Below are 26,745 nucleotides of genomic sequence, written 5' to 3' on the forward strand. Positions count from 1 at the left end.
ATTTGAATGTCATCTTGGTAACCAACTCCAGTGTAGATTTGGCATTGTGTTTTAGGTTGAAAGGTGAATTTGAAAGCAATCGAATCAGGTTTTCCTCTAGGATTTTGCCTGTGATTAGCTTTATTCTGTAATTTTTATTTGGGAATTTTACTCCCTAGTCCTTGCTGATGACAAGCATACCCATAACATGATGCAGCCACCACCATGCTTGAAAATATGAATGAGTGGTACTCAGTGATGTGTTGTGTTGGATTTGCCCCAAACATAACACATTGTATTCAGGACTAAAAAGTTAATTTTCTTTGCAATATTTTTTTGTGTGCCTTGTTGCAAACAGGATGTATGTTTTGGAATATTATTATTCTTACTCTCTGGCAACTGAGTTAGAAAGTGCCAGGGTGTGTTGATACACCATAAAAAGCCTAATTAATAACTTTACCTCAAAAGGATATGCAGTATACACTTTTTTGTTGTTGTTGTTGTTACACATCTACCAATCGAGTGCCATTCTTTGCGAGGCATTGGTTGAATCTGTGCTTGATATTCACTACTCGATTGAGGGACCTTACAGAATAATTGTATGTTTGGGGTATAGAAATGGGGTAGTGATTAAACATCACGTTAACCACTATTATTGAACACAGAATGAATGAGTCCATGCAAATTATTATGTGATTTTACAACTTATTAAGCACATTTTTAATTCTGAACTTATTTAGGCTTGCCATAACAAAGGGGTTGAATACTTATTGACTCAAGACATTTAGGCTTTTTATTTTTTTAATTAATTTTGAAACAATTTTACAAAGCGAATTAAAAGGGTGTGAATACTTCTGAAGACACTGTATATAAAGTGAAGCAGTCCGTGATGAGGAAGATGAGGGTGAGTCAACCATTGACCAAGAGGAGATCATTTTAAAGGGAAAGTAAATGCATGTGTGAATACAAAGAAGGACCATGAAAAAGATTGTAGTCATTGGACTAAGAGTGAGGTACCGGTTAGGTGAAATGGATGGATTAGTACAAATGTGTTTGCGCTAAACTGGTGTAACAGAGGTAAAGATTCACTGACCAGTTCCTCCACCCAGGCATTGTACCCAGCAGGACTGATGGCCATCTCTATCACAGTGGCAACGATGAGCACGGTGAGACAGGCAGGCGATACGTACTTCCACATATAGAAATAGAAAGAGTAGGGTCTGAAACCCAACATATCCTCTAGGTCCTGCATGAACCTGAGAGAGAGAGAGAGAGAGAGCGAGAGAGAGAGAGAGAGAGAGAGAGAGAGAGAGAGAGAGAGAGAGAAGGAAGGAAGGAAGGAAGGAAGGAAGGAAGGAAGGAAGGAAGGAAGGAAGGAAGGAAGGAAGGAAGGAAGGAAGGAAGGAAGGAAGGAAGGAAGGAAGGAAGGAAGGAAGGAAGGAAGGAAGGAAGGAAGGAAGGAAGGAAGGAAGGAAGGAAGGAAGGACGGAAGGAAGGAAGGAAGGAAGGAAGGAGATTAAGGTGGGGATGAACAAAAGCGAATTTTGAACACAATCAAATTTACAAAGCCATTTCTCCTAGGCACTGCTGTAAAGTAATATGTACGTTCCTTGTGTCATGTTATGCATCCAGTACCTCTTGGTGCCGTAGATCCAGGCCACAGATATATTCTCAAGTATAACCACCACAGTGAGAGGCAGGCCAGCTGAGTAGTCATCAAACATGGTCACAAAGTAGTTCCCGGAGCGCTGGACGAACAGCAGACCACAGAAGAACGCCACAATGCAACAACCAACTGAGAAGGAAGGACGAGGAAGAGGGGGAAGAGAGGAAGAGGAGGAAGAGGAGGAAGAGGAGTGGGAAACATTAATAATCATACATACAGACCACAGAAGAAGACTACGATGCAACTGCCTACTGAGAGAGGAGGACTAGAGAAGAAAGATGTCAGGCTGATTATATGACTACATTTCTGATGCTTACCAATTCAAAGTAAGGCATACAACATATAGTCTCTTTCAACAGCCATTGGCTGACCTTTGACTTCTGACTGATAAAGAATAAATCAACCAACCAATCAACCAACCAACCAATAGCAGACTTACCACAGAGGAACTCCTTGCGTATCTTGGGGAAGGCGTCCAGTACAGGTGTGGTGATCCCTGTCATGGTGCCGATCATGGACCCCAGCCCCAGGTTAATCAGCATGAAGAAGAACATGACAGACCAGAAGGGAGAGGCAGGGAAGTGGGTCATGGCCTCAGTGAAGGCGATGAAGGCCAGGCCTGTTCCCTGCACTGCCTAGAGAAAGAGAGAGGGAGGGAAAGAGATGAGGAAAGAGAGATGTTTAATCCATGTGTCTTCACTATATTTCACTTCACATAATGAGACGACTGTTTTCCATCTAAAAGTGGTTGTAGATGATGTTGGAAGTGCTTTGGGTGTTGATAAGAGTATGAAATCTCTACTTTATAGGCTTGTTTCAGAGACCGAAAGCAGTACTGGAAAAATCAGGACTATGGATTAACATGAAAGGCCACAAAAATGTTTGTTTTTTTGGTGTGAAAATGTATTAAAAAAAAAGATTTTCAACTCTAAACCAAATCAGACCAACATGCCTTGTTGATTTCGTCGTCCAGTATACAGGGGTCCAGACCCAACATGCCTTGTTGAGTTTGTCCTCCAGTATACAGGGGTCCAGACCCAACATGCCCTGTTGAGTTTGTCCTCCAGTATACAGGGGTCCAGACCCAACATGCCCTGTTGAGTTTGTCCTCCAGTATACAGGGGTCCAGACCCAACATGCCCTGTTGAGTTTTACCTCCAGTATACAGGGGTCCAGACCCAACATGCCGTGTTGAGTTTTACCTCCAGTATACAGGGGTCCAGTCCCAACATACCTTGTTGAGTTTGACCTCCAGTATACAGGGGTCCAGTCCCAACATACCTTGTTGAGTTCATCCTCCAGTATACAGGGGTCCAGACCCAACATACCTTGTTGAGTTCATCCTCCAGTATACAGGGGTCCAGTCCAAGCTGACTGAAGCTGTCCTCCTTGACAGTCTTGATCACTCCATACATCTCCTGATAGTCCACAGCTGACAGGTGAGAGAAGTTGACGTGGGGAGGGATCAGATCATGGCTCAACACACCTGTGTTCAGGTAACCTAGGATCTTCTCAGCATTCCTGTAGAAAGGAGGAGAGAGGAGAGGAGGAAAGGGTTAGTGTTAATTGTGAGATAGTGATTTCATCTAGCTGCATTCATAGTAACAGGTAGGAAAGACAGAGTGGGTAGGGATAATGCTGAAAGAGATTGACTCTATTTTACAACGACAATATGCGGTTGGTTAAGCTATGTGAGCTTGACAAAATTATTTGAGTTTGGCGCTTGATGGTTTTTGCGACTGCACTTGAAGAAACATTCAAAGTTCTTGAAATGTTCTGTATTGACTGACCTTCATGTCTTAAAGTAATGATGGACTGTCTTTTCTCTGCTTATTTGAGCTGTTCTTGCCATAATATGGACTTGTCTTTCACCAAATAGGGCTGTCTTCTGTATACCAACGCTACCTTGTCACAACACAACTGATTTGCTCAAACACATTAAGAAGGAAAAAGATGAAATTCCACAAATTAACAGTTAACAAGGCACACCTGTTAATTGAAATGCATTTCAGGTGACTACTTCATGAAGCTGGTTGAGAGAATGCCAAGAGTGTGCAAAGAATCAAGGAAAAAGATGGCTACTTTGAAGAATCTAAAATCTAAAATATATTTTGATTTGTTTAACACTTTCTTGATTACTACATGATTCCATATGTTTTATTCATAGTTTTGAAGTCTTCACTATTATTCTACAATGTAGAAATAAATAAAAAACCCTTGAATGAGTAGGTGTTCTAAAACTTTTGACCGGTAGTGTATATATATATATATATATATATACAGTTGAAGTCGGAAGTTTACATACACTTAGGTTGGAGTCATTAAAACTCATTTTTCAACCACTCCACAAATTTCTTGTTAACAAACTATAGTTTTGGCAAGTCGGTTAGGACATCTACATCAAGTAATTTTACCAGCAATTGCTAACAGACAGATTATTTCACTTATAATTCACTGTATCACAATTCCAGTGGGTCAGAAGTTAACATACACTAAGTTGACTGTGCCTTTAAACAGCTTGGAAAATTCCAGATAATAATGTTATGGCTTTAGAAGCTTCTGATAGGCTAATTGACATAATTTGAATCAATTGGAGGTGTACCTGTGGATTTATTTCAAGGCCTACCTTCAAACTCAGTGCCTCTTTGCTTGACATCATGGGAAAATCAAAATAAATCAGCCAAGACCTCAGAAAATAATTGTAGACCTCCACAAGTCTGGTTCATCCTTGGGAGCAATTTCCAAATGCCTGAAGGTACCACGTTCAGCTGTACAAACAATAGTACGCAAGTATAAACACCATGGGACCACGCAGCCGTCATACCACTCAGGAAGGAGACATATTCTGTCTCCTAGAGATGAATGTACGTTGGTGCGAAAAGTGCGAATCAATCCCTGAACAACTGCATAGGACCTTGTGAAGATGCTGGAGGAAACAGGTACAAAAGTATCTATATCCACAGTAAAACGAGTCCTATATCGACATAACCTGAAAGGCCGCTCAGCAAGGAAGCCTCTGCTCCAAAACCGCTATAAAAAAGACAGACTACGGTTTGCAACTGCACATGGGGACAAAGATCGTACTTTTTGGAGAAATGTCCTCTGGTCTGATGAAACAAAAAACTGTTTGGCCATAATGACCATCGTTATGTTTGGAAGAAAAAGGGGGATGCTTGCAAGGCGAAGAACACCATCCCAGCCGTGCAGCACAGGGGTGGCAGCATCATGTTGTGGGGGTGCTTTGCTGCAGGAGGGACAGGTGCACTTCACAAAATAGATGGCATCATGAGGGATGAAAATTATGTGGATATATTGAAGCAACATCTCAAGACATCAGTCAGGAAGATAAAGCTTGGTTGCAAATGCTCTTCCAAATGGACAATGACCCCAAGCATACATCCAAAGTTGACAACAAAGTCAAGGTATTGGAGTGGCCATCACAAAGCCCTGACCTCAATCCTATAGAAAATCTGTGGGCAGAACTGAAAAAGTGTGTGCGAGCAAGGAGGCCTACAAACCTGACTCAGTTACACCAGCTCTGTCAGGAGGAATGGGCCAAAATTCACCCAACTTATTGTGGGAAGCTTGTGGAAGGCTACCCGAAACATTTGATCCAAGTTAAACAATTTAAAGGCAATGCTACCAAATACTAATTGAGTGTATGTAAACTTCTGACCCACTGGGAATGTGATGAAAAAAAAAGCTGAAATAAATCATTCTCTCAACTATTATTCTGACATTTCACATTCTTAAAATAAAGTGGTGATCCTAACTGACCTAAAACAGGTAATTTTACTAGGATTAAATGTCAGGAATTGTGAAAAACTGACTTTAAATGTATTTGGCTAAGGTGTATGTAAACTTCTGACTTCAACTGTATATTTATAAAGGGGCAATCTGTAGTTGCTACATCCATTTTTGGACTTATAAATTATATATATATATATATATAATTAAAGTTTATCAAAAGTGTACAAGTTTGAGCATGTGTCCATTAGGCCTTTTTATCAGCATGAATTAGATTGAGCAATAAAAGCCCCACTTTTATCCCACAGGCTGGGATCTGCACTATGCAGCTGTCGCAAGAGAGCATTTTTCACTGGCCGTCCACTGGTTTCAAAAACAATTATCGATAGGCAGCTTAAACTTCTTGAATTCAAACCATTATTGGGTTCAAATACACATTTAGATTTGTGAACAGGCATCCATAACAACCACAATCCATAAGGCGCAAATAGCTAAATGAGAGAGCAACAGTGTGATTCACATCAATTCGCTATGTACATATCAATAATAAGTGATATCCGTATTGCCGTAGACTCCACCACTGCTGTCATCCTTACCTCCAAGGATTTTTTCAAATTGGATAATCTTTGGTTGCCGATAGCAGTCGCACCATTGAAAGACATAGCTTGGACTGTAGCCTACAAAAGCCTATTCCTGCTCTTTTCCCGCGATCCATCAAAAACTTTTGGTGTGTCATCATAGTGGTCTCTGACTTGTGTTCAGACTCGCTCAGGTGGAACAAACTTAAACTTGTGCCTTTTTTTCAATGCTGATTTGAATATCCTTGAGAAAACAATGAAGTATCAAAGATTTTTTTCCCCCAAACATCCTTTCTGAATTTAAAAGTAATCCTCGAAGTAATCATCTAGTTTTTCTATATCTGTAATCTGATTATAATATTTTTGCTGGTAATGTACCGGATTACAGTTACCGGTTTTTTTTTGCAATCCCTTACATGTAACAGATTACATGTAATCCATTACTTCCCAACCCTGCCAAAAAACACATCATATTAAGTCAGGATTCAAGAGGAACGACTGGTTATACAGCAGATTAACTCCAGAAGACAGCACAAACAGATCTGGGATAAGATATACTCACTCCACAACACATTTCTCGTTCATGATGTTGGCCTTGAACCCCAGCACGGCGAACACCACCAGCGTAGCCAGGATGGAGGTGATGAAGTTGATGATAGAGACCAGCGCTGCGTCAAAGTGGCAGTTGTTGTCCCGCTTGTTGTAGCTGGAGAAGGCTATGACCCCTCCGAACCCCAGGCCCAGAGCGAAGAACACCTGGGTGGCTGCCTCCCTCCATACCTGGGGCTCCAGCATCTTCTCCAACTGGGGTTAGAGGTCAGAGGTTAGGGGCAACTATGTCATGTTCCACACAATCATGGCCTTTTGCACTTACCAAGAGGAGAAAGACATTATCTAGTGCGAGTACCTAAGTCAGCCATTGGAGGGAGACAACAACCACAATTTCACACTTTCAGTCTGACATCACTCTAAGGATCCAGACATCCAGTACAGAGGCATTGAATACATGAATTATGGTTGAGTGTCCTTTAAAGAAAATGTTTCACTAAAACACTCCCCTATCTAACTATCTAAGGGTGAGGATCAATGTTCCTATCCCTGCAAAGAATGGGATGCAAGAATGAGGAACAAAAGACTGCAGGACAAACACGGCCCTGGGACTAGAGTTTCCCTACATAGAATCCAGTCCAGACAGACAAACAGACACTGCCCTGGGACTAGAGTTTCCCTACATAGAATCCAGTCCAGACAGACAAACAGACACTGCCCTGAGACTAGAGTTTCCCTACATAGAATCCAGTCCAGACAGACAAACAGACACTGCCCTGAGACTAGTTTCCCTAAATAGAATTGAGTCCAGACAGACAAACAGAAACTGTCATATCAGGAAACCTTTCTCTCCTCTCAGAATGTGATGCTCTGCACCAATGCTCTCTAGTCTGAGTGTGATGACAGCCACTCTCTAGTCTGAGTGTGATGACAGCCACTCTCTAGTCTGAGTGTGATGACAGCCATAGCCCTGTGTTTCAGAGGGAGTCGGAGATAGTGTTGGATGGCTGTGCTGGATGTTGGATGGCTGTGTTGGACGTTGGATGGCTGTGCTGGATGTCGGATGGCTGCGTTGGATGTTGGATGGCTGTGTTGGACGTTGGATGGCTGTGCTGGATGTCGGATGGCTGTGTTGGACGTTGGATGGCTGTGCTGGATGTCGGATGGCTGTGTTGGATGTTGGATGGCTGTGTTGGATGTTGGATGGCTGTGTTGGATATTGGATGGCTGTGTTGGATGTTGGATGGCTGTTGGATATCGGATGGCTGTTTTGGATGTTGGATGGCTGTTGGATGTTGGATGGCTGTGTTGGATCGCTGTGTTGGATGTTGGGTGGCTGTGTTGGATGTTGGATGGCTGTGTTGGATGTTGGATGGCTGTGTTGGATGTTGGATGGCTGTGTTGGATGTTGGATGGATGGCTGTGTTGGATATCGGATGGCTGTGTTGGATATCGGATGGCTGTGTTGGATATCGGATGGCTGTGTTCTACCTTTGGATACACAACATGCAGGTGAGTTGAATCTGTGGCGCTGTAATTCTCAGCACCACAGATAAAGGAAGGTGTGTGTGTTTACCATTGGTGTGTGTGTCTGTCTGTCTGTCTGTCTGTCTGTCTGTCTGTCTGTCTGTCTGTCTGTCTGTCTGTCTGTCTGTCTGCCTGTCTGTCTGTCTGTCTGTCTGTCTGTCTGTCTGTCTGTCTGTCTGTCTGTCTGTCTGTGTGTGTGTGTGTGTGTGTGTGTGTGTGTGTGTGTGTGTGTGTGTGTGTGTGTGTGTGTGTGTGTGTGTGTGTGTGTGTACCTTTGGGGTGAACATGTGAGCGATGCCGTCAACAGATCCTTTGAGCATCAGGCCTCTGACAAGGAAACAGATCAACACCACATAGGGGAAGAGAGAGCTGAAGTACATCACCTGATAGGAGAAAAAAATTCACCACACACACACACACACACACACACACACACACACACACACACACACACACACACACACACACACACACACACACCGTCATAAAGTATATCACCTGAGAGGGGCGACAGACAGAGGACTGTACACACGTCACACTGTTACCATGGACACCAACACACTTTTACCATGTACACAACCACACTGTTACCATGGAAACCACCATACCGTTACCATGGACACTACCACACTGCCTCAAATTAGTCTGGCCTCACAGTGAAGAGGGACCATATTGTGATGCTTCGAACAGACAGAGACACTGAGACAGACACATGCATACACACGTGCATATAGAGGCATGAACACACACACACACACACACACACAGACTCACACACACTCACGTAGTTTACTAAAGTTTACTAAAGTTACCGGAAATCTTCAATAATTTGGGTAATTAACATAAACTCTATGGCAATCTATCATAACTTTGGTAATTTATAGTTGAATAATAGCCCCATGTTAAAAGGTTGTATCCCTATACAGGGCATTACTTTAGACCATGGCCCCTGCTCTTTCCATGACATAGACTGACTAGGTGTATCCAGGTGAAAGCTATGACCCCTTATTGATGTCACCTGTTAAATCCACTTCAATCAGTGTCGATGAAGGGGAGGAGACAGGTTAAAGAAGGGTTTTTAAGCCTTGAGACAATTGAGACATGGATTGTGTATGTGTGCCATTCAGAGGGTGAATGGGCAAGACAAAAGATTTAAGCGGCTTTGAACGGGGTATGGTAGTAGGTGACAGGTGCACCGGTTTGTGTCAAGAACTGCAACGCTGCTGGGTTTTTCACACTCAACAGTTTCCCATGTGTATCAAGAATGGTCCACCACACAAAGGACATCCAGCCAACTTGACACAACTGTGGGAAGCACTGGAGTCAACATGGGTGTTAATAATGTTTGGCATGCTCAGTGTACAGGGAATAAGGTGCTAATTGGAATCCAGACAAACTGTGTCAGATCTTGTTATATATATATATTTCTCTATTCCAAAATGTGTGTTGGATTGTTGTGTTGTGATCATGACTCATTGTTTGGACTGAGATGAAAGCACCTTGTTAGGCTGAATCCCAAATGGCACCCTATTCTCAACTTTGACCAAGGCTCTGGTTAAAAGTAGTGCACTATAGAGGGAATAGGTCACCATTTCGGATGCAAAATGGAGTTGCTGGCCAGCCAACATGTTATCGAACCACACTGTGCCTCCTAGACTCTTCAGACTAAGCTCATTCATTTTGCATGCTTCCTTCCCATAACACAAGATAATACAAAGATAGAATTGTTTAACACAAGATAATACAAAGATAGAATTGTTTAACACACATTAATACAAAGATAGTATTTTGTGCTTTAACATTTTAGCCTTTCTCACCATAGGCTATGTCACAGTTCAGCCAGTATAAAAATGCTCATGAAAATGAATATACTTATACACGATCAGTATGTGAATGTCTTCCTACTGTACAGTACACATAGAAAGTCCATAGGAAAACATCTTTATTTGAAAAAGTGAAACTCCAGCACGCTTAATATTCTGTAATAACAACTGAATGGATCTCTTGAGCCTTCGAGAACAATTCCAACAACACCAGTTTCCTTTTCATGTAACCCCTCCCCCACTGTCTTACCACAGATAGACTCATGTTACAACAGCATACAGCAGCTGCTGGGAAGACAATGCCCCCGGCCCTGTACCTTTCCAGTCATACAGTGGTGCACTTGGAAAGTATTCAGACCCCTTGACTTTTTCCACATTTTGTTACGTTACAGCCTTATTCTAAAATTGATGGAGTAAATAAAAAAAATCCTCATCAATCTACACACAATACCCCATAATGACAAAGCGAAAACAGCTTCTTTTTTTGTGCAAATTTCTAAAAAAATTAAAATCAGTAATCAGACCCTTTGCTATAAGACTCGAAAATGAGCTCAGTTACATTCTGTTTCCATTGATCATCCTTGAGATGTTTCTACAACTTGATTGGAGTCTACCTGTGGTAAATTCAATTGATTGGACATGATTTGGTAAGCCACACACCTGTCTATATAAGGTCCCACAGTTGACAGTGCATGTCAGAGCAAAAACCAAGCCATGAGGTCGAAGGAGTTATCCATAGAGCTCCGAGACAGGATTGTGTCATGACACAGATCTGGGGAAGGGTACCAAAACATTTCTGCAGCATTGAAGGTCCCCAAGAACACAATGGTCTCAATAATTCTTTAAATGGAAGAAGTTTGGAAACACCAAGACTCTTCCTAGAGCTGGCCGCCCAGCCAAACTGAGCAATCAGTGGAGAAGGGCCTTGGTCATGGAGGTGACCAAGACCCCAATGGTCACTCTGAAAGCACCAGAGTTCCTCTGTGGAGATGGGAGAACCTTCCATAAGGACAACCATCTCTGAAGCACTCCACCAATCAGGCCTTTATGGTAGAGTGGCGAGACGGAAGCCACTCCTCAGTAAAAGGCACATGACAGCACGCTTGGAGTTTGCTAAAAGGCACCTAAAGACTCTCAGACAATGGGAAACAACATTCTCTGGTCTGATGAAACCAAGATTGAACTCTTTGGCCTGAATGCCAAGCCTCAGGTCTGGAGGAAACCTGGGACCTTCCCTACGGTGAAGCACGGTGTTGGCAGCATCATGCTGTGGGAATGTTTTTCAGCGGCAGGGACTGGGAGACTAGTCAGGATTGAGGGAACAATGAACGGAGCAAAGTACAGAGAGATCCTTGATGAACATCTGCTTCAGAGCGCTCAGGACCTCAGACTGGGGTGAAGGTTCACCTTCCAACAGGACAATGACCCTAAGCACACAGCCAAGACAAATTAGGAGTGGTTTCGGGACAAGTCTCTGAATGTCCTTGAGTGGCCCAGCCAGGGCCCAGACTTGAACCCCAACATCTTTGGAGAGACCTGAAAATAGCTGTGCAGCGACGCTCCCCATCCAACCTAACAGAGGTTGAGAGGATCTGCAGAGAAGAATGGGAGAAACTTCCCAAATACAGGTGTGCCAAGCTTGTAGAGTCATACCCAAGACTCGAGGCTGTAATCGCTGCCAAAGGTGCTTCAACAAAGTACTGAGTAAAGGGTCTGAATATTTACTATATAAATGTGATATTTCAGTTTTTATTTTATATATACATTTTCGAAAATGTCTAAAAACCTATTTTCGCTTTTTCATTATTGGGTATTGTGTGTAGATTGATGAAGACATTTAATCGATTTTAGAATAAGGCTGTAACGTGAAAAAGTCAATACTTTCCGAATGCACTGTATACAGTACCTTCCGATAGTATATATACAGTACATATATACACGTGTATACACACACACAGACACACACAGATCTATATAATAGTTATCGGCCTGTTACCTTCCCAGATGACTGGATACCCTTGATCACTGCCAGACAGACAATGAGCCAGGCGGCGAAAAGGGACAGGGTCATTTTCCAGTTGAGGCCTCCGCTGTCCTCGATGGTGCTGGTGATGTTCAGGGTCTGCCGGTACCAGAAGTAGGTGGTGGCAGAAGACTTTTCACACTCCGGCTCGATGACTAGAGGGAGGGACGGAGGGAGGGAGGTGAGAAGGGAGACGGGGGAAGATAGGAGAGGGAGATATGGGAGTGTGCAAAGAGGGGGGAGAAAGTAAGAAATATACAGCTGTGAAGTATACATAGTGGCCAATGGTTAATATCTGCATACAGGTCACTGTGGGAGCTAAGACTAGCATGCTAACATAATGCTAACATAAGGTCAGTGTGGGACCTAAGACTAGCGTGCTAACATAAGGTGAGTGGAGGAGCAAATGCGAGCTAATGCTGACGTAAGGTCCCTAACTCTGTCTGGATCACTATGTGCTGCCTGCCGTCATCGCAGGGCATGCTGGGCACTCAGAGACTGGGCCATACCTCCTGACAGTACGCAGCATCACACCTACCCTCTTAGATCAGATTAAGTATAGGGCCAGCCCAGCTCTGTTCTGACTGCATCCCACCTCATCCTCTCTCTGCTCAACCAGCAGATTACCAGCTGTTCACTATATGTGACAGTAAAACATCGTATTATTTGATGTAATGTATTGTTGATTCTACAGTACTGAGCAGGCAATGAGAATGGAAAACTACAGTAGGCCTATGTAGCAAAATGTAACGTAGTGTGGTGTATTCAGCTGTACCCAAGATCTCAGCCACGCTGTACTGCACAGTGTTTGACATTTATGTACCATGATGTTATATGACGTGCTTTGATGTTATATGACGTGATGTGATGTCACATGATGTGCTGTGATGTCATATGATGTTCTGTGCTGTGGTGTTAAATGACGTGATGTGATGTCATATGATGTGCTGTGATGTTATATGACATGCTGTGATGTCGTATGATGTGCTGTGACGTTATATGATGTTCTGTGCTGTGGTGTTAAATGACGTGCTGTGATGTCATATGATGTTCTGTGCTGTGGTGTTAAATGACGTGATGTGATGTCATATGATGTGCTGTTATGTTATATGATGTGCTGTGATGTCATATGATGTGCTGTGGTGTCAAATGACGTGCTGTGATGTCATATGACGTGATGTGATGTCATATGACGTGCTGTGATGTCATATGACGTGCTGTGATGTTATATGACGTGCTGTGATGTCATATGACGTGATGTGATGTTATATGACGTGATGTGATGTGATGTTATATGATGTTCTGTGCTGTGGTGTTAAATGATGTGCTGTGATGTTATATGACGTGCTGTGACGCTACATGTCGTGCTGTACTGTGATGTTATATGACGTGCTGTGATGTTATATGATGTGCTGTGATGTTATATGATGTGCTGTGACGTTACATGTCGTGCTGTACTGTGATGTTATATGACGTGCTGTGATGTTATATGATGTGCTGTGATGTTATATGACGTGCTGTGACGCTACATGTCGTGCTGTACTGTGATGTTATATGACGTGCTGTGATGTTATATGACGTGCTGTGATGTTATATGATGTGCTGTGACGTTACATGTCGTGCTGTACTGTGATGTTATATGACGTGCTGTGATGTTATATGATGTGCTGTGACGTTACATGTCGTGCTGTACTGTGATGTTATATGACGTGCTGTGATGTTATATGATGTGCTGTGACACTACATGTCGTGCTGTACTGTGATGTTATATGACGTGCTGTGATGTTATATGATGTGCTGTGACGTTACATGTCGTGCTGTACTGTGATGTTATATGACGTGCTGTGATGTTATATGATGTGCTGTGACGTTACATGTCGTGCTGTACTGTGATGTTATATGACGTGCTGTGATGTTATATGATGTGTTGTGACGTTACATGTCGTGCTGTACTGTGATGTTATATGACGTGCTGTGATGTTATATGACGTGCTGTGATGTTATATGACGTGCTGTGATGTCATATGACGTGCTGTGATGTTATATGGCGTGATGTCATATAACGTGCTGTGATGTCATATGACGTGCTGTGTTGTACTACAGGATGCTGTACTGTGTTGTACTACAGGATGCTGTACTGTGTTGTACTACATTATGCTGTACTGTGTTGTACTACAGGATGCTGTACTGTGTTGTACTACAGGATGCTGTACTGTGTTGTACTACATGATCCTGTACTGTGTTGTACTACAGGATGCTATGCTGTGTTGTACTACATGATTCTGTACTGTGTTGTACTACAGGATGCTGTACTGTGTTGTACTACATGATGCTGTACTGTGTTGTACTACATGATGCTGTACTGTGTTGTACTACCCTGATGATTTTCTGTGTTGTACTAGAGGATGCTGTACTGTGTTGTACTACAGGATGCTGTATTGTGTCTTGCTGTGTTCTCCTTTGCTGTACTGTTCTAAACTGTGCTGCTTGTGTGAACTTACTGGCTTGGCTCCCGTTGACCACTCTGATTGGGCACTCTGCCCAGGGCAGTGGGTACTGGAATGACTGGAAGAAGTAGAAGATACTCCAGCCGATGATCACGTTGTAGTAAAGGCCCACGAAGCCACACACCTGGAGAGAGACAGAGAGAAAGGTAAAACATATCCTTAGTTCTTCCAAGAAATGTCATTGCTCAACCTACAATTGTTTTTTTTTTGTGGTGTATTTTTATGTGATAGGGCTTTGTTTTGGGAAACCCATAGCATTTCAGAGTTTCCATCAACCAAACGGTGGTGTAGTCTAGCTGGATACACATACATATATGGCTTTCCTGGCCGACACGCAAAGACCAACAGAAAGCTACACAGGAAATGCTATCATATGAATCGTGATTCACTCTCAGACACTCAGGCAGCCCACAGCTGAAGTTTCTCTGAATAATTGAAGTCATCTGTGTGTTCTAGCCCTCTATGTATTTATAGATCCAGAGCAGAGCGGAGCTCCTGGTGCCACATCCAGCCTGCCTCAACCCTCACTGTCCCAGGTTACTTCCAGCCTGCCTCAACCCTCACTGTCCCAGGTTACTTCCAGCCTATCTCAACCCTCACTGTCCCAGGTTACTTCCAGCCTGCCTCAACCCTCACTGTCCCAGGTTACTTCCAGCCTGCCTCAACCCTCACTGTCCCAGGTTACTTCCAGCCTGCCTCAACCCTCACTGTCCCAGGTTACTTCCAGCCTACCTCAACCCTCACTGTCCCAGGTTACATCCAGCCTGCCTCAAACTTACTGCCCCAGGCCACATCCAGCCTGCTCAATGCCCCATGCAATATCCAGCCTGCCTCAACCCTTATGCCCCAGGCTACATGGGCCTGACTGACTGTCTATCTGACTCGAGCCTGACTGACTCTCTATCCGCCTCTGAAGCAGGGCCTGGCTGACTGTCTATCTGTCTCTGCAGCAGGGCCTGCTGGACTGATTTATCGACTGCAGTGGTTACACTCTAATATCAATAGGAGTATAATGGCGTCATTCTAAGTTGTAGGCTAGTATGAATACTGTTACAGAGCCATCCAGTCTGCCTAACGCCTCACCATCTCAGAGTCTGACAGACTGACTGCAGTATACATAATGGCATAGCATATTATTTAGAATGCATGCTCAATACATTACTTCTTTCTAAGTGGTATGCTAGTGTGGGTACATAAACATCCAGATCCATCCAGCCTGCCTCAACCGTCACGCCTCAACCCTCAACCTTCATGCCTGAAACCCTCACGCCTCAAACCTCACGCCTCAACCCTCACGCCTCAACCTTCATGCCTGAAACCCTCACGCCTCAAACCTCACGCCTCAAACCTCAACGCCTCACCCCTCACGCCTCAACCCTCACTGCCTCACACCTCACGCCTCAACTCTAACGCCTCAACCCTAACGCCTCAACCATCACGCCTCAACCCTCACGCCTCAAACCTCACGCCTAAAACCTCACGCCTCAACCCTCACGCCTCAACCCTCACGCCTCACCGCCTCAACCCTCACGCTTCAACTCTCATACCTCACTGCCTCATGCCTCACGCCTCAAACCTCACGCCTCAACTCTAAAGCCTCAACCCTAACGCCTCAACCATTACGCCTCAACCCTCACGCCTCACACCTCACTGCCTTAAGCCTCAATGCCTCATGCCCTCCCGCCTCAACCCACACTGCCTCAGCACTGCATAGTGCTGTATAGGGCCTCCTGCACTGTCTGCAATTTCCACTAGCTATAGTAGAATACTACTTAGAATGCATGCCAAATACAATGCTTCATTCTAAGATGTATGCCCAATACAATGCTTCATTTTAAGATGTATGCCCAATACAATGCTTCATTTTAAGATGTATGTCCAATACAATGCTTCATTTTAAGATGTATGCCCAATACAATGCTTCATTTTAAGATGTATGTCCAATACAATGCTTCATTTTAAGATGTATGCCCAATACATCGCTTCATTCTAAGATGTATGCCCAATACAATGCTTCATTTTAAGATGTATGCCCAATACAATGCTTCATTGGTATGCTAGCTATTAGATACTGACTGACTACAGACTGACTGACTGACTGTGTCACTGACTGACTGACTGACTGACTGACTGACTGACTGACTGACTGACTGACTGACTGACTGACTGGTTGGCTGGCTGAATACAGACTGACTGTGCCACTGACCGACTGACTGACTGAAAGACTGACTCGCTGACTGACTGACTGACTTAGTCACTGACTGACTGGCTGGCTGGCTGTAGCAGATGTGAGCGTGGTGAGTAGCCTGAGATCTAAAGTCTGACTGACTGGCTGATTAACTTACTGACTGACTCACTGAGTGACTGACTTACTCACTGACTGACCCACTGGCTGACTGACTGACTGATTGACTGATTGGCTGACTCACTGACTGATTGGCTGACTTACTGGCTGACTGACTCACTGAATGGCTGATTGACTCACTGACTGATTCATTGGCTGACTGACTGGCTGTGAGTGTGGTGAGTGTCCTGAGATCTAAAGTATTGCTGACTCACTGACTGACTCACTGACTGACTGACTCGCTGACTCACTGACTGACTGGCTGACTACAGACTGACTGGCTGGCTCACTGACTGACTGGTTGACTCACTGACTGATTGACTGATTGGCTGACTCACTGACTGGCTGGCTGACTGATTGGCTGATTGACTCACTGACTGAGTCACTGAGTGACTGACTTACTCACTGGCTGACTGACTTACTTACTAACTGGCTGACTGGCAGACTGACTCACTGACTGACTGACTGACTAACTGTTGGCCTATGTTAAATTTGTCCATGCTAGCATATGAGTCTACTACTTCACAGCCAGCCTCACACCTCACCGGACCAGGATTACAGACTGACTGGCTGACTGACTCACTGACTTCCTGACTGACTGACTCACTGACTGGCTGACTGACTCACTGGCTGACTCACTGACTGTTTGGCTGACTGACTCACTGACTGTTTGGCTGACTGACTCACTGACTGACTGGCTGGCTGGCTGGCTGACTGTAGACATAGCAGATGTGATTGTGGTGAGTGACCTGATATCTAAAGTCAACTGTATTCGACAGACTGGCTAGCCTCTTGGTCCTTCAGTTAGCCACGTAGCAACATAGACATCCACCTCACGCATCTTCTCCTGGACAGAAGCCTCTGCCTGAGAGTACTGAGGATGGAGGAGTGTGACATTTGACAGATGAAAGCGACTGGTAGTGCTGACGTCTGTATGTCAGTCTACTTTGAACTCTCTAGAGACACTAATGTGGGTAGGCCTTCTGAGGGACGCTGTGCAAAAAATGTTTCATCAGACCACACGTCTGTCAGGTAAACTGAGACAATCACATCACAACTGCTGTTTCATGTCCTGGTGAATGGTATATGTTTGGGACAGACTTGGCTGCTCATTGGAGAACAATAAACTATTCTATTCTTGTGTTGCCAGAAGGCATATTTGGCATTTTGTACTTCCCCATTAGCCATACTCTTCTTGGGGTCCACATGAAACATGATATAATACATAGTACAGAACACTATTAGTCAAGGACTGAAATACATACATTTAATACACACAATATCTAGGTCTAATACGTACATAATACAGGGCAAATTATAATAAAATATATATAAAATGGCAGTGTCTCTTCACAGTCCCCTTTGTGCAGTAAAATGTTATTTTATCTGTTTTTTTAATCTGGTTTTATCGCTAGCTTGAGTTACCTGGGATGGCATAAATAACGTGTGATTCCCAGCCTCTGTTCTGAACCTGGGAACTATGAAGAGACCTCTGGTTACATGTCTTGTACCGATGAGTGTCTGAACTGTGAGCCAACTGCTTTAACAGACAATTCGGTACCTTCAACACATCAATACCTCGCATAAAGACCACTAGTGATGCAGTCAATCTCTACTCAACTTTGAGCCAGGAGAGATTTGACATGCATGTTACTGACACTTGCCCTCCATGTACATCTAAGTGCAATACGTGCTGTTGTGTTCTGGACCAACTGCAATTTACCTATGTTCCTTTTTCTCTCACATGACCACACAGCTGGGCAGTAGTCCCGGTGTGACAAAACTAGGGCCTGTAGGACCTGTCTGGTCGACTGAGATGTCAAGAAGGCAGAGCAACACCCTAACATGGACAGACTTCTTCCCATTTTAGCAACCATTGAGTCTATATGTTTTCACCATGACAGCTTGCTATCTAGTGTTACACCCAGCAGTTTAGTCTCCTCAATTTGCTCAATCGCCACATTATTCAATAATAGATCTAAATGGTTTATCGTTTTTTCAATATTTAGCATCAGCCTATTGCTAGTTACCCATTCTAAAACTGACTGGAGCTCTATGTTAAGGATGTCAGTTATTTATTTTACTGTCGTTGCCGACGTGTATTCTGTTGAGTTGTCAGCGTACATAGACACAGGCTATATTCAAGGTCAGTGAAAGGTCATTAGTGAAAACAGAAAACAATAGCGTCTCTAGCCGGCTGCCCTGCGGTACACCACACTCAACTAAATTTGCATGAGAGAGGCTTCCATTAACAAACCCCTCTGTGTTCTATTAGATAGATAACTCTCAATCCCTAATAAGGCAGAGGATGCAAAACCAAAACACCGATGTTTTTTCAGCAATAGGTTATGATCAATAACATCAAAAGCTGCACAGAAGTCCAACAAAAAAGCTATTAATGTCTTTCAGCCAATCATCAGTCATTTGTGTCAGTGCCGAGCATGTTGAGTGCCCTTCCCTATAAGCATTCTGAAAGTCTGTTGTTAATTTGTTTTCTGTTAAATAACTTTGTATTTGATCAAACACAATTTTTTCCAAAAGTTTGCTAAGCACTTGTAACAAGCTGATTGGTTGACTGTTTGAACCATTAAATGATGCTTTGCTATTCTTGGGTAGTAGAATGACCTTTGCCTCCCTCCATGTCTGAGAGCACACACCGTTCTACATGTAGGCTTAAAGTGAAGATGTGGCAAACAGGAGTCACTATGTTTTCCGATACCATACCCACTTTGTAGAACTCAAAACTACAGTGCTTGTCTTCATTATTTGATCCATTATGTATGAATATGAAGGTTTAGCATTTGTTGTTTACATGTCAGGCCTAAGTTTGCTAATATTGTCAACAAAAAAAGTTATTAAAGTGGTTGGCAATATCAAAGGGTTTTGTTAGGAATAAGCCATCTGCCTCAATGAAGGATGGAGCTGAGTTCGCTTTTTTGCCAAGAGTGTGCAAAACTTTTATCAAGGCAAAGGGTGGCTACTTTGAAGAATCTAAAATATAAAATATACTTTGATTTGTTTAACACTTTTTTGGTTACTACATGCTTCCATATGTGTTATTTCATAGTTGTGATGTCTTCCCTATGATTCTTGTTACGCCCTGATCTGTTTCACCTGTCCTTGTGATTCTCTCCACCCCCTCCAGGTGTCGCTGATTTTTCCCAGTGTATTTATCCCTGTGTTTCCTGTCTCTCTGTGCCAGTTCGTCTTTTCTGTTTTCATGTCAACCAGCGGTTTTCCCATTCTCCTGCTTTTCTCCTTTTTCTAATCCTCCCAGATTTGACCCTTGCCTGTTTCTGAACTTTGTACCCGCCTGCCTGACCATTCTGCCTGCCTTGACCATGAGCCTGCCACTCTGTACCTCTTGGACTCTGATCTGGTTTTGTCCTTTTGCCTGTCCACGACCATTCTCTTGCCTACTCCTTTTGGATTAATAAACATTCTAAGACTCCAACCATCTGCCTCCTGTGTCTGCATCTGGGTCTCGCCTTGTGTCATGATAATTCTACAATGTAGAAAATAGTAAAAATAAAGAAACCCTTGAATGAGTAGCTGTGTCCAAACTTTTGACTGGTACTGTATATTAGTAGGCTATATTAAAGTCCAGAATAAATTGAGAATAGTCTGATGGGTGAGAATATCATCAAGTGCTTGTCAAATTGTGATTGAGAGACTGATGTGTGTGCAGCCTGCTCAATAAACAGGCCTTTCATGCGACTTTTTTCAAATCATCATTAGAATCGCATCATGCAGCCTTAGAATGTACTAGAAGTCAAAACATATTGCATAAATAACTTTAAATTAAGCATATAGCAGGACCAGTTTCTTTGTTAACCGTTCAACACAGAATAGCCACATTTATTTTACCTTGATTTAACTAGGCAAGTCAGTTAAGAACAAATTCTTATTTTCAATGACAGCCTAGGGACAGTGGGTAAAGTGCCTTGTTCAGGGTAAGAACAACAGCTTTTAACCATGTCAGCGCAGGGATTTGATCTGGTAACCTTTCGGTTACTAGTCCAACGCTCTAACCACTAGGCTACCTGCCGCCCAATGCGTGTGTGCATTCCCTCGGAAATCATTTGGGAAAAATATAATTTATATTTTATTCAGCTATGTTCAATTGTATTCTTCTTATTATAAAATAGTACCACAGGAATTATAAGCAAATCTTGTCTGCTAAATTAACTAAAGTAGCCCACAGCCTATGGCATAGCCATAGATCAGGGCCTAACATAAGGTTGTCTCAGAATATGCTATTCTGTTCTTCTGAAATAGGTAACATTTTCTTCATATCATAAAATGTCTTTTAAACCTGCCTAAAATAAAAAAAAGGATTTATTGTGTGATGGTGTATGCTATATTCAAATGGATGTATTACTTTTTAAAATGTAGATGTTCCAAAGGTCTACATCAGTTGCTCAAAGCCTAGAGATGCTAAATGTGTTTATGTTAACTAACGGTCAAGTACCATGAGACCAGCAGTTATTTGCATGACATTCACCGGCTGACAAAATGTCATGACCGCCACAGTCCTTTAGTGTGTGTGCAAGCCTCTCACCATTAGACTGGAGACCCCGATGCCTCCTAGCTGAGGGTAAACGTAGTTCCACACCCCGATGCTGCCTCTCCTAATCCTCTGTCCCACCGCCAGCTCCAGGAAGAACAGAGGGATCCCAATGAGGATGAGGAGGATGAAGTACGGGACCAGGTACGCACCTGAGAGAGGAGGGGGATGGGGGAGGGGAAGAGCGAAAGGGAAGAAGTGGAAGAAAGAGGAAGGAGAGGGAGAGGGAGAAGGTTAGTTACAAGTCAGTAAAGGTCAAATTGAAAAAGCCTTCTGGATGGAAGGAAAAGGCTACCACACTATATTTCATATTGACAGAAATGTCTCAAGCAAACCAAAGAAAGACAGACTGGTTTGTCATGGTCATGTCTTCTATTATCCTTCCTCTGCAGCCTCACCACTTCCTGTCTCTCTCAGTCTTCTGCAGCCTCACCACTTCCTGTCTTTCTCAGTCTTCTGCAGCCTCACCACTTCCTGTCTCTCTCAGTCTTCTGCAGCCTCACCACTTCCTGTCTCTCTCAGTCTTCTGCAGCCTCACCACTTCCTGTCTCTCTCTGTCTTCTGCAGACTCAGCACTTCCCATCTCTCTCTGTCTTCTGCAGCTTCACCACTTCCCATCTCTCTCTGTCTTCTGCAGCCTCACTACCTCCTGTCTCTCTCGGTCTTCTGCAGCCTCGCCACTTCCTGTCTCTCTCTGTCTTCTGCAGCTTCACCACTTCCTGTCTCTCTCGTGCTTCTGCAGCCTCACCACTTCCTGTCTCCCTCTGTCTTGCACTAAACTGTACCTCTCTACTCTCCCTCTTTTAGCTCCACTGAGCACACAGAGCATCATCATGCACTCACAAACAACACATTTGCACCCTAATGAATACCCTAATCAACACAACCTTGGCTGCCAGCCAACTCTCACTTGCTGCTGCTATTCCAGGAGACCAGATAGCAAATCCCAGTAATAACACACCTGGGACTAGGAGGCCTGGACTGGTGGTGCGGATCCAAACACAGCAGAGAGAAAGCCCTTCAGGTTTATAATGCTCTTTTCTCTTTGGAACACAATTATTTTGATGGAGGGCTTATAATATAGTGGTGCTTTTTGCTGCTGTAATAGAGCACTGTAATACTGTAGCCTTTGTTCAATGTCATTTCCACTGGCCTTTCATCAAAAGGAAATAGAATAGAGAGAACATGAAGGAGGAGGGAAAGGAGGAAGAGAGTGAGAGAGAGGGAGATATAGGGGAGAGAAATAGAGAGGAGACGAGAAGAGGAGACACACAAATGGGTTGTCAAGGAGCATCAGAATCAATCATCACTAGGACAAGCCTGGACTTGAGGTTACAGGCTACCACGGTGTCAGGTTTCACTGGGACACAACAGTTTAGAAATGGCATTCTACTATTAAGACTTTCAAGAGTAAGTTGAAAGCCAGAATGAGTTCCTTTAAAATATATATACACTACCGGTCAAAAGATTTAGAACACCTACTCATTTAAGGGTTTTTCTTTATTTTTACTATTTTCTACATTGTAGAATAATAGTGAAGACATCAAAACTATGAAATAACACATATGGAATCATGTAGTAACCAAAAGAGTGTTAAACAAATCAAAATATATATTCTATATTTGAGATTATTCAAAGTAGCCACCCTTTTCCTTGATGACAGCTTTGCACACTCTTGGCATTGTCTCAACCAGCTTAATGATGTAGTCACCTGGAATGCATTTCAAATAACAGGAATTTCTTTCCTTCTTAACTTATGGAACAGTGGGACGCTAGCGTCCCACCTCGACAACATCCGGTGAAATTGCAGAGGGCCAAATTCAATTTAAATTACTATAAATATTTAACTTTCATAAAATCACAAGTGCAATACATCAAAATAAAGCTTATCTTGTTGTTAATCCAGCCAAGGTGTCAGATTTCAAAAAGGCTTTACAGCGAAAGCATACCATGCGATTATCTGAGGACAGCCCTCAGCACACAAAACATTACAAACAGTAACCAGCCCAGTAAAGGAGTAACACAAGTCAGAAATAGCGATAAAATTAATCACTCACCTTTGATGATCTTCATATGGTTGCACTCCCAAGACTCCATGTTACACAATAAATGTTTGTTTTGTTCGATAAAGTCCCTCTTTACGTCCAAAAACCTCCGTTTTGTTCAGTAATCCATTGGAACAAAGCACGGTCACAGTAGGCAGATGAAAAATCAAAAAAGTACCATAAAAGTTCGTAGAAACATGTCAAACAATGTTTATAATCAATCCTCAGGTTGTTTTTGTCATAAATAGTTGATCATATTTCAACCAGACAATAGCTTCGTCAATAGAAAACAAGAAAGGCATGCTCCCGGTCACGCGCAGGACTCATGTCTGGAAATTTCCACTGTCCTCTCATTGAAAGTGGTGTTTCTCCCTAATTTTTCAGAGTAAAAGCCTGAAACAATGCCTAAAGACTGGTCACATGTAGTGGAAGCCATAGGGATCGTGAACTGGGTCATAAGTCTTTGTATATTCAATGGAAAAACATCCATTTCAAAATAATAGCATTTCCTGGATGGATTTTCTTCAGGTTTTTGCTTGCCATATCAGTTCTGTTATACACACAGACATTATTTTAACAGTTTTGGAAACTTTAGAGTGTTTTCTATCCAAATCTACCAATTATATGCATATCCTAGCTTCTGGGCCTGAGTAGCAGGCAGCTTACTTTGGGCACGCTTTTCATCCAAAATTCCAAATGCTGCCCCCTATCCCAAAAAAGTGAATGTATTTTAAGTTGCATTGAGTGTTGTGACAAGGTTGGGGTGGTATACAGAATATAGCCTTATTTGGTAAAAGACCAAGTCCATATTCTGGCAAGAACAGCTCAAATAAAATAAGAGAAACAACAGTCCATCATTACTTTAAGACATGGTCAGTCAATCCAGAACATTTCAAGAACTTTCAAAGTTTCTTCAAGTGCAGTCGCAAAAACAATCAAGCGCTATGATGAAACTGGCTCTCATGAGGACCCCCACAGGAAAGGAAGACCCAGAGTTACATCTGCTGCAGAGGATAAGTTAATTAGAGTTAACTGCACCTCAGATTGGAGCCCAAATAAATGCTTCACAAATAAAAAACACATCTCAACAACTGTTCAGAGGATACTGCGTGAATCAGGTCTTCATGGTCGAATTGCTGCAAAGAAACCACTACTAAAGGACACCAATAAGAAGAACAGACTTGTTTTGGCCAAGAAACATGAAAAACGGACATTAGACCGATGGAAATCTGTCCTTTTGTCTAATGTGTCCAAATTCGAGATTTTTAGTTCCAACCGCCGTGTCTTTGTGAGACGCAGAGTAGGTGAACGGATGATCTACGCATGTATTGTTCCCACCATGAAGCATTGAGGAGGAGGTGTGATGGTGTGGGGGTGCTTTGCTGGTGACACTGTCTTGATTTATTTAGAATTCATGGCACACTTAAACAGCATGGATACCACAGCATTATGCAGCGATACGCCATCCCATCTGGTTTGCGCTTAGTGGGATTATCATCTGTTTTTCAACAGGACAATGACCCAACACACCTCCAGGCTGTGTAAGGGCTATTTGACCAAGAAGGAGAGTGATAGAGTGCTGCATCAGATGACCTGGCCTCCACAATCACCCGACCTCAACACAATGAGATGGTTTGGGATTGGACCGCAGCCAACAAGTGCTCAGCATGTGTGGGAACTCCTTCAAGACTGTGGGAAAAGCATTCCAGGTGAAGCTGGTTGAGAGAATGCCAAGAGTGTGCAAAGCAGTCATCAAGGCAAAGAGTGGCTACTTTGAAGAATCTCAAAGATAAAATATATTTCGATTTTGTTAACACTTTTTTGGTTGCTACATGATTCCATATGTGTTATTTCATAGTTTTGATGTCTTCACTATTATTCTACAATGTAGAAAATAATACAAATAAAGAAAACCCCTTGAATGAGTAGGTGTGTCCAAACCTTTGACTGCTACTGCATGCATATACTGTATGTAACCCTAATAAGTATATATATATATTTATTCATTTATTTTAAGGGGGAGGGGGGACCCGCACCCCCCTTCCATCCCATCGCGTTTTGGGAAACACTGTACTATACCTGGGTATTATAGTACTAGTATTGCCAAGGGCAGTATATCAGTGAAGGCAAATGTATAATAGTACTTCACCATGTTTATCCTTGTTGCAACAAGTGATCAAGATGCTCAGGGTCACCTATTGGATGTTCCCTGACTCAGCCTGTTACTCCACCATAGAAAATGTGAATAGTGACAGCTACAACTCGCTGCTATTTCACACCTGTCCAGTCTGCCAGTACAATGACACAAACTAGTCGAGAGATGTGATGCTCTTACCCCAATACCCCCCACCATTTATCCACCAGCCTGGGGTGACTGGTGACATCAAAACAAACTGCACATTCTCAAGCCTTGTAAAGCTGTAACGGATGAGCGTGTTCTCATACATACATAGTAAACACAGCATGGGTCCTCATGATCGTCATTACCATCATCATTATTATAACACAGTAGCTGCTTCACAGACTTCCCTAAATTCCCACTAGTAATTACAGTATGCAGATTGACTACAGTACCCATAATCCCCGGTGACTACAATACCCAGCTCCTCCATTCTTCCGGCCTTGGTAGAGGAACCTCAATATGATGCCGAGGTCTATAGGGAAGCCCAGCCCCACCGAAAATACAGTATCCATAATCCCCACTAGTGACAACAGTATCCATATCCCCCACTCCAAGAGTGACTACAATACCCAGAACCCACCTCCCCCATTCTTGTGACACAGGTAGGGGAACCTCCAAATGTTTCCCAGACCCACAGATAATCCCGACAAAGAGTAAAGTACCCATATCCCCCCTGTGACTACACTATCCAGAATCCCCACCAGTAACTAAGTACAATACCCAGATTCCCCAGCGCTACCCACCTCCTCCGTTCTTCTGACACAGGTAGGGGAACCTCCAGACATTGCCCAGCCCCACAGAGAACCCAACCTGGGCCAGGATGTACTGCAGCTTGCTGTTCCAGGCCGGCCTCCCCTCCTCGTCTCCTGGAGAAGGTAGCAGGCCCTTGCCCATGGCTGGCTGGGCCCCGGGGCTGAGACCCATACTCATCCGGCTGCTCTTATAGTCCAGGGGCTCGGCCAGGGTCAGGAGGTCCGCCACTGACTCAGTGACGGGATCACTGTGAGGGAGTCCCAGGGTCACCTTGCTGTTTTTAGGCATGGTGGCGGTTGATGGTGAGGGGGGTCTAGGGTCAGGGGTTAGATGTCAGAAGGGGTCAGAGATGGTCAAAAGGTAGATTCCACAGGGAGAGGCGTAAAGATGTGGGGTGTTTTATTGTCTTGAACCTGTGAAGAGACAAGTTACGAGTTGGTTAGAGAAATCTGTCC

General features: G+C 43.4%; 1 protein-coding gene across 1 annotated transcript in view; it reads right to left on the reverse strand.

Annotated features, from left to right (window-relative positions):
- The window catches only part of slc6a17 (solute carrier family 6 member 17), a 46,953-nt gene that overhangs the window by 3,692 nt on the left and 16,516 nt on the right, over nt 1-26,745 (reverse strand). Inside the window, exons 2-11 of the mRNA XM_014134363.3 lie at nt 26,281-26,703; nt 21,305-21,462; nt 14,394-14,523; nt 11,866-12,047; nt 8,319-8,429; nt 6,533-6,774; nt 2,974-3,166; nt 2,085-2,280; nt 1,615-1,774; nt 1,073-1,235 (exon numbers count right to left, since the gene is read on the reverse strand). Of these exons, the coding sequence (XP_013989838.1) occupies nt 1,073-1,235; nt 1,615-1,774; nt 2,085-2,280; nt 2,974-3,166; nt 6,533-6,774; nt 8,319-8,429; nt 11,866-12,047; nt 14,394-14,523; nt 21,305-21,462; nt 26,281-26,578 (1,833 nt within the window). The 5' untranslated portion in view covers nt 26,579-26,703. The remainder of the gene's footprint in view (nt 1-1,072; nt 1,236-1,614; nt 1,775-2,084; nt 2,281-2,973; nt 3,167-6,532; nt 6,775-8,318; nt 8,430-11,865; nt 12,048-14,393; nt 14,524-21,304; nt 21,463-26,280; nt 26,704-26,745) is intronic.

The sequence above is a fragment of the Salmo salar genome, chromosome 13 (genome assembly GCF_965601325.2).
Source record: "Salmo salar chromosome 13, fSalSal1, whole genome shotgun sequence".
In the NCBI taxonomy this organism is placed as follows: Eukaryota; Metazoa; Chordata; class Actinopteri; order Salmoniformes; family Salmonidae; genus Salmo; species Salmo salar.